General features: G+C 36.3%; 1 protein-coding gene across 1 annotated transcript; it reads right to left on the reverse strand.

Annotated features, from left to right (window-relative positions):
- Positions 1-258: 258 nt before the first annotated feature.
- Positions 259-9,265, reverse strand: LOC143607980 (pleiotropic drug resistance protein 1-like). Its single transcript, XM_077083216.1, has 21 exons — positions 8,877-9,265; positions 8,640-8,760; positions 7,737-7,825; positions 7,360-7,444; positions 6,894-7,053; positions 6,735-6,811; positions 6,595-6,648; positions 5,543-5,935; positions 5,008-5,289; positions 4,574-4,890; positions 4,266-4,426; positions 4,079-4,182; positions 3,583-3,733; positions 3,060-3,238; positions 2,632-2,964; positions 2,265-2,555; positions 2,092-2,175; positions 1,632-1,765; positions 1,316-1,543; positions 789-1,215; positions 259-534 (listed from the first exon to the last, which is right to left on the reverse strand). The coding sequence occupies exons 1-21, from the start codon at positions 9,248-9,250 to the stop codon at positions 277-279; spliced, it is 4,302 nt and encodes a 1,433-aa protein (XP_076939331.1). The 5' UTR covers positions 9,251-9,265; the 3' UTR covers positions 259-276.
- Between the last annotated feature and the right edge of the window lie 315 nt (positions 9,266-9,580).

A 9,580-nucleotide genomic window follows, 5' to 3' on the forward strand; every position in this document is an offset into this window, starting at 1 on the left:
GATAAAAACATGTCGATTTGTGTAACAAGCTCGTGAATTGTTGGTTATCAACACAAAACATACACGGTGTTGATAGCACGTTAAAATCCACTGCCTATTTTAGCTGTACTCGGACTAGTAGCCGCATGCTAAAGGAAAACTGTAAGACTAAAACAAAAATTACTTGTATTCAGAAAACAACTAAACAAGGATCTTAAATCATATATCGAATACAAAATTCACAAGTTTGTTACACAAATCGACATGTTTTTATCTACCAAACACGAAAAACAAAGTTTATCTCTTCTGGAAATTGAAGGATCGAATGCAGTAAGCAAAGATGAACGCAAAGAACAAAACCAACCCAATGTGTACACCAGCAACGGCCCCAAGAAAATCATGCTTGAAACCAAAGTACCGGTCCAAGTAACCTTTAATGGTTTCACCGTTGGCGAGTACATCTTCATAGTCTCCGAACTGTGAGGCAACCATCCCGTAAAGAGTCCAAGCCATCGGGTTTCCCCAGTAGTACCATCTCCACCACACAGGGATACTCTGTGTTTCCAAAATAACAAGATTTAGAACTTGAAAATATAGACTTGTTTAAACAGGTTGACTAAGTGATAATCAAGTCGCAAATGTGTTGGGTTGGTAAATTTTAAAAGAATAGGTTAAACGGTTAATTAAACAGGTCAACCTGTTTTTAAAAGGGTTAGATATGTCAACCCAAAACCCGACTATTTTTGAGACGTGTTAAGGTTGTTTATACGCCTACTTTATAAATAGAGTTTTCACTAAGAGAAACTTACGGGCCGTGGAATAATGAATCCCGAGAACAGATTGAAGATCCCATAGAACGAGGCGGCAATAATGGCCGCGATATTGGCATTCGGGGTAATGGCGACGGTCATCATACCATAATAAGTCATGTAGAGGAAACAACATAATTGGAAAAACAAATACCAAAAGAATTTAGCAGCAGTCCACTCGAACCCAATCATGGCGTACACAATAACACCATACACCCCGGTCTGCGCCAGCACATACGGGATCTCAACCAAAACCTGAGCAAAAGCATACGGCAATGCAGAATACATCCCAGCGGCTCGTTCTCGATAAAACACGGTTCGTTCGACATCCACAACGGGTTGAACCGTGGATGCATTTTGGATTCCTAAGAAAATAACCGCAGTGTACATAGAGCCCATTGCATTCATTAGATCTTGTTGGGTTGCCCTGAAATAAATACATCACCCATTCATAAATAAATAAATAACTAAATGGTTCCAAGTTCACAGCATTATGTTAATAAAAAGATTGAGTTGATGATGCTTACTTTTTACCGCCAAGATCCCAAAACATTGTACCGAAGATGAGGCCGATAAATGTGGTGAAGACGAAACGTACAGCCGTGTAGGGTGGGTTCCTCCAGTACGACCACCGTTGTTTCCACAGACAGGCTAAACATTGAACGATGAACGTCTGCGAGTATTGAGTCGGGAAGAATAAGTCTTTAGTGCCGGGACGTGGTACGCCCAATTCTGCGATCAAGGCTTTGTTTCTCCTGCAAATTTTTACCAGAAAAGTTAACAAAATGATAACTTTTAAACGAAAGATTGTCACATAAGCGGTTTTTTTTGTCATGCACTCACTTGTACAGCTCGGAGTTCCTATAGATTTCTGTGAAGTCAACTCCAAGAGCGAGTTCTTGTGCGGAAGTACTCACTTCTAACATCCATGTTGCGGGGTTATATCCGTTAATTATCTTCGCTATACCTTCGATAGCCTATTAACAGAAAAAATATATTTAAGCGTTTATGCATCATAGCTTACAAGTACACTCTTGATTTGCTTGACCCGTAGAGCAACCCAAATAGACCCGTGTATGACTAAACGGGCCAAAAATGTTGACTTTCTGTTAATGTCAAATCAAGTGTGATAGGACCATTTAAAACATGTATGGTGCCAGAAAAGTTGATTAATACAGTTTGGCATTTGAACTACTTCTGGCCCGTTTAACAAGCATCTGTTTTTGATGAAACGTTACTCGAATAGACAATTATCAAGCAAATGAGCAGAATTGTAACCTCTTTCATATTCGTAGTTTCGTACCTCGAAGTATTTGATTAATTCACATGAATGGCGACCTATGGGCCCGACGTATAGCTCCTGTCCACCTCTTTTCATCAAGAACAACTACAAAACCACAAGGTATTAAATGCATCACACTTTTTTTGTATAGATACTCGAATCGATGTTAATAAAGTGCATTTTTGTCTTTATACCTCATCAAAAGCTTCAAATATGTCAATGCTTGGTTGATGGATGGTGCAAACAACTGTTCTTCCGGTATCCACAGTGTTCCTAACCGTTCTCATCACAATGGCTGCAGCCCTGGCATCTAACCCAGAGGTTGGCTCATCCATAAATATTATAGACGGGTTAGCCACGAGCTCAACTGCTATGGTTAGCCTTTTTCTTTGTTCTGTTGATAGCCCATTGACGCTAGGTAACCCGACTAATGCATCCTTTATCGTGTTGAGTTCCACAAGGTCCATCACCTCATCAACAAACATCTGTAGATGTGTAAAACATTATTCAAATTCTTGAAAACCGTAAAATGGGATTGTTAAGCACGGGTATATAACTAACCTTTCTCTTGTGTTCATCAACATCTGATGGTAACCTAAGCCATGCGGAGTATAGTAAAGACTCGTAAACTGTTACATGAGGTGAATGGATGTCGTTTTGCTCACAGTAACCAGAAATTCGAGCAAATGTTTCTTGTTTTTTGGGGTAACCGGAAATCTTGACATCGCCTTCAATATACCCGCCTGTTTTTCGACCTGCTAACACGTCCATGAGAGTAGTTTTACCAGCACCACTTACACCCATTAGAGCTGTGAGTATACCGGGCCTGAAAGCCCCACTAACGCCTTTTAGTAGCAGCAATCGGTCTTCGCCCACTCCTTGATCTTTCATTTCCTATAACCATTATCATAGACCGATCAATAAAAATCACATATTTTTAATGCCAAACTAAATGTTGACTAAATTTGTGTGTGGGTCAACAACATTACCTGTGGCATATCAACAGAGTATTTAATATCATCAAAGGTGATTGAGTGTGGTTCAAATGGAAGGATCATTCCTTTCTTCTTACTATGGCTTCCTTCATCTTCCTTTTTCATGGATGATAACTCAGTCGCCAAAGCACTTTCATCATCTGTTGAGACACTGGCTTGAGCTTTTTCAAAAGCTGTAAACCAAGAAAACAAAGGTTACAAAATGACAATACAGGATTTACAGGTCGCCACTATATAAACACCACTGACGTGCCATACAACACGCGTGGTCATATTGACCATATGGTAGGGCAAAAGGTGGTCACAAATAACTGACGTGACCACTGACAAATCCATGCAGGCCCGTATGACCTTTTACACCCTATCATACGGCCCATATGACATCATACTGCCGTGTTATAAGGTGAAAAAGGTCATATGGCATGCATGACGTGACATGCAAGCTGGTATATACTTTCAGAGGTCATATGGCCCAATTTATAACAAGATTGTCATATCACAAACATAGAAAACTCACGATTTAGGAAGGCGAGAGACAAAGCGAAGCAGAGATTGAAGACTAAAATAAACCCAAGTAAGGCCCCAACTGCAATCCAATACCAATAAGCTTCTGCAAAGAACCCTCTTGATTTGATAATCCGTTTCCCAAGCGTTGTACCGTTCAAAGGCTATATATAACACCAAAAACATTCATTTCAAAATGTGAACTTAAAACTAAAGATGCTATTTTTGAGCCATTTACTTATGAATGGGTCAAATAGGTCAAAACGCGTTGAAAGTTATCCAAAGTCTGCTTTTGATGCATACAACGTCCCAAATCGGTTTGTTCAAAGATTCATATTATTAATGTAATAATATTGTGTTTTATTGATAATTAGCACATTTACTCAAATACTTAAGGAAAATTCAAAATGGCAAAAGAATGTGCGGTTCATCTCAACCGGCCCGATTGACCTGTTATATAACTCCCCAGTCTTCCCACCTCTAAAAAAACAAAGCTTTGTGTGACTTACTGTTTTCCAACTGTGACCAAGAAACTCATTTACTGCTATTCCATTCATTGCATACATCATGGGAGATGTCCAATATCCCCATATCCACCAACCCTTGATATCATCTTCAGAATGAAAAGCCCATATGTTAGTTGAAAAAAAGAAGCAAAAAATGGGATATATATTTCAAAACTAGTTCACATAATACCTCGTACAAGGACAAAACCACCCATTACAAACACTAAGAGAAGTGCAAATGAACCAAACGTGTTTGCAACAATCATGTTCCTACCCAAAGCTCCAATGAACCGAAACAATGCAGAAGCCATTTGGTTAACAAGCAACAACATCAAGTATTGTTTGAAGAACCTGCAAGATATTGGAAAAGTTAGTATAAAAGATACATATTACAGTCATTTCAGAGGTGCTTGGATGTGAGTTTCGTAAGTGATAATTGTTATAATCTGATGATCAGTTCCAAAACACAATTCCAGACGACGTTAGAGACTAATTTACCTTGATATATTAGGATCAAATCCAATGACATAGTAAGTGAGAATAGTCCAAACCGCAGCTTCCATAAATGCAACAGGAATCTTGATGATCCATGAAGGAATAGCATACGCCCACGAGGGGTAGAAAAGGAAGTTCCTTTGCTTGTAGAAAACAGGAAGCTTTGCTATAGTCATTGATATCTCAGACATTCCATTAAACATTAGCATGACAACACCAAAAAATACAGCACCCGTATACAATCCTCCATCTTCTAGATCATCTTTATGCATCTCAGTGCGCAAGAACACCGTTAAAGCAATGAGAGCCATGACAGTTAGCTGAAAACAACCAATGCAGAATGATACAATTTACAATTTTAGCCAACAGTTTGTTTAAAAAAGAAAGAAAGAAAGAGCATGAAAGATCAAAAACTTTGAGATTAACACCACACTTACTTGGAATAATTTGAAGATATAGACAAATGAGTTTCTTTTCATGAGCAGTATTTCTCTATCTGTGCAAGCTTTCAAGATATCTTTACTATCTAAACCATATTTCTCGGTTGTGAGGGCAGCTGGGTGGCTTTTACTTTTGTCAAATGGTGTTGCAACATCGTGTGCTAGTTTTCTTCCAACGTGAAATGATTGGAATGCTTCTGCAAATTCTTTGGACGTCACGAATCTATAAGGCTCGTCTCTCCTCTTCCAGTATTGTTCTTGATCTTTCTTGGATGTGACCTGTAACAAGATTGTTACATCATGAGGGCTAATATGGTCATTTAGTCACTTAGGATATCAGACAGTCATTCGACACGCACAAGTCAGTTATTGACAAAATGCACAAAATAGAAGTGAACTTTACACTTATTCCTGATTTGGCGACCAACTTTAAATTAGATGTAATTAGTTAAAAATGATGTTTGGTGTTTAATATTGGTTTTAATTGCTACTAATCTTTAACTTGAAGAAAATTGCCTGATATAATACTTACTTCTTGCAAGAAATCAGCAACACCTTTCCTTTCGGGGCATTTGAATCCCATTGATTCAAAAAACTCGAGCACATTTTCACGCGGGCCTTGATAAACAATCTTGCCATCGGTCAGTAGTATGATGTCGTCAAACAAATCGTACGTTTCTGGTGCAGGTTGCAGGAGTGAAATGACAGCAGTACCCTCAAGAATGTGATTAAATTGTTTAAGTGAATTCACAATCTGATAAGTTGTAGAACTGTCCAACCCTGTTGAGATCTCATCCATAAGAAGAACCTTTGATGGGCCCACTATCATTTCACCCGTTGTCACACGTTTCTTTTGTCCACCAGATATTCCCCTTATCATTTGGTCTCCAACCATGGTATCTGCACAAATGTCCAGCCCCAATAGCTGCACAAGAAACCATTTTATTTTTAGTTCAAGTGGCGAATTTGATCGACAAACTAATTATAAATGGGTTGATTAAGTTGTCAAATGGAATAAATATATTCAGAAATAATATAACCAGCTAAAACATTCCATTAAAAGAAAACAGGTCAAACAAGTCGAGAGACATTATATTCAAAAGAAAACAGGTCAACTGTGTTAAGTGAGGTGAACGTCGCCCAAAAAGTGTATTACTAATGCTAAATCATTTTATTTCAGAAATGAGGCTACTGCAGAATAATGTTATCCTTGTAATCATATAACTTGCCTCGCCCATAAAAAAAATTTACCCACCTGAAAAATATATATTGAATAGTATAACCTGCTAAAATTATATTCAAAAGACAGCTAATCAAATCAGTCAAACAGGTCAAAAGTTGTTCTGTTCTAAAAAAACGATTCGTCGATTCAAAAGGGTCATAAGTCACCCAAAAATGTATTTTTGATGTAGAAAACTTGCTAAAATTTCAGTTCAAAATATTAGATAATTACTGAAAAAATCTAATTCTTGTAACCATATTTGACACACAAATAACTTACAGAAAAGAGTTCAGAAAATGGACAATAAGTGTTTAGGACCAACCCAACCCATTTTTGCCACATCTAATTAACTTCTATCATACCTTGAGAGTATAATCTGTGACCACACTAGCTTCCTGGCCTTTGGTTGCAGCAGCCTGCATAACAACAAAACAATTATTAACATTTTACATGTTGATCATGAACGATTCAGAATGGTTTTTTATGTTGGATGATTTCTTACCTTCATGAAAACATCAACATCAGGATCAGGCTTTATGTTGGCATCTCTTTCTCTTCTTGACAACTCTGCTAACATATCTGCAAAAAAAAAAAAAATCAGTTGTGTTACAAAAAACTTATAACTTTTAAAAACATAACTAATGAAATATAAATAACTAACCGTAGCGTGATCCAACGCCTTGACATCTTGCTGAGAAAGCCAATGTTTCTCTAACAGTCATTTCTCCAATATGAATATCATTTTGACTGATATAAGCAGCAGTTCTTTCGGGTACGAATTCATTTAAGTCATGGCCATTATATGTTACCCTACCCGAACACTGCATTTATGAAAACAAACTGTTTAAAATTCTAGAAACAATAGATAACAAACTTAGCTCAATGTATACACTTTTGATGACTTCTTTGACTTGAGATACAAATTTGTGAAAAAGTTGACAAAAGGTTGCATGTCACAAAACCATAAAAATAGGTATGTACACATGACAATTATTAGTAGTGTGACAAAAGTATGAAGTCATTTTAGGGTCTTTATGTTACTATTAGAGACATATTTAGATATGATTGTATTATTATAATTTATATATTTACTTTCATAGTTATCTGGTTGTTACTATATTATTTACCTTCAGCTCCTTTGCAAGTGTGCCAGCCAAAGCCAACAAGAGTGTTGTCTTCCCTGAACTCGGGGGACCCAAAAGTAGTGTCATTCTACAAACATTCATACGCGATTATCAGTATAATTAATCGGAAAAACAGGCGAAGAATAATGTATTAATGTAGCTAATTTAATAAAAAAGTTAATGATATTTTTGGTGTGAAGCTATCAAAGTTTCAAAGAATTTGGATTTTAATACAAGAAAGTTTGTGACAGTTATCTAAGGTAACCAGTTTTCAAATGTTCAAGTTAATGTTAAAAGGTCAGCTTACATTAAAAAACTTGTATTAAAAAAATGGTTAGTTTTTATACAATTAGCCTGTGGTTTATGTTCTTTCTTCTCACCTCTTAGGCTTAATGACACCGCTGACATCATCAAGGATAGTTATATGCTTTTTCGAATCTGGGAGTAAACGGAATAAACTCAATAGCCCCTGTAAATATGAACAAAAGGTAAGAAATTTTAATTCTCACAATAATCAATAGCAATGTAAAATTCACTGTTTTGGTAACTGGACTAAATAACATTTAGCCGGTTTTTTTAAGTACTTTTAAACCGTCTCCAGTTGAACTATCAGTAACGAGTTGGACCAATTCAACTAACGACAAATCACTGTCAAAGTTGTCGTTTTTGAGGGGGAAAAAACTAATTATAAAAAATTTATGTATTTTTCAAATAAGTAATTAACAATTCTGTAGGTTTAGATAAAAATGTTTAAAAAAAAGTAATTGGAGAAAGATAAAATTTTAAAACAAATAATTAAAATTTTATAGTTTTAAAATTTTATGATTAAAAAGTTTAACAGTATTTTAAATTAAAAGAATAAAAGGTACAAAAAGTTAATTAAAAACAATTTTTTAAGAAATAAACACAACCGACAGTCTTAAACGATCCACACCAAACCCGTTCAACATGTGAGAGCACTCACAGTGGTTGGTCTGGTATGAGGTTTGCTCATTCAAACTTGACATGGTACACGAACCAACTGCTGTCTGGAGTTTGTTTATGCGGACGAGCATGTGGCCCCCACTCTCACATACACACAAATATGTCATCTACATAAATACAATTTTAATATTTTTTTTACAGAGTTTGTGTGAAGAAAACAATATGTTTTTGAAAAAAGTATGTGAATCAGATGTGACGGTTTATGAAGTTATGTTGTTGCGGCTGCTAGTCCGAGTGATGCGAAGTCAAGTATGTATAGATCTGACTTATAGATCTGACTTTTTTTTCCTTTTTCTTACCTCAAAAAATTCAATATGAAAATTTATAAAACTTGGTAAAGCTCTGCTTCCGGTATTAACATCAGCCTCCACTGTCACGTGCTCATATTTAACTTCAATTGTTGGCATATCAATCCCAACCCTATAAACATTTCATATTTCAAATCAATCCCACTTATACATCATAAGATCATAACTCAAAAAAAAAAAACAATAATAATAATAATAATAAAAGATCATAAGTTAAAACTTTTGTACCTATCAAGTCTATCTCTGAGCTTCAACAAGAACCTCTCATTATCTTCATCAGCAACTTTGACAAGTCTATCAAGCAAATGTTTTCTATCCTCCGGTCCAAGATTATCAATATCAACTTCATTAGACGGTCCGGTTGACCCGAAAAGCAACCCTTTTCGCAGCCTATCGAATGTGGGTAGCTTTTCAAGAGAAGCCCATTTAAGAGCTTCTTCATCATCTTCTTCACGTGAAGATTTTGAGAAAACATCCATACCAGAGTTCCTCCATACAGAAGTACTTCCAGATCTTAAGCTTGGGGCTCTTGTACTAGGGGCTGCTCTTAAACTCCCTAACCTTATACTATTTACAGCTTTGTATATGTCACTTCCATCCATTGGTGCAAACACCTATCAGAACACACAAAGGCTTGATCAAGAACCAACGATCTTTGTGGGTTTTGTTCTTTAGGCCAAGAAACCTTGAATTTGCCTAAAAAGATGTGATTTTGTTTGTGGGTTTTGTTTTTGAGAGGTTGAAAGTTGAAGCAAAGGTGTATGAAGAATATAGTTCTTATATAGGAAAGACATGAGTTTTTAGTATGAAAAGGTTGACCAATTTTATTGGTAATTTGTAAAGTTGTTGAGGGGTGATGCTCTAACCTGGCGGCCAATCTGTTTTTTTTTTTTTTTTAGTATTTTATGGATCATCTGTTTTCAAGAAGCATG

This window comes from Bidens hawaiensis, unplaced genomic scaffold (genome assembly GCF_021521415.1).
Source record: "Bidens hawaiensis isolate Kalapana, Puna unplaced genomic scaffold, B.hawaiensis_p1.1 tig00092656_1, whole genome shotgun sequence".
NCBI classification, from domain to species: domain Eukaryota; kingdom Viridiplantae; phylum Streptophyta; class Magnoliopsida; order Asterales; family Asteraceae; genus Bidens; species Bidens hawaiensis.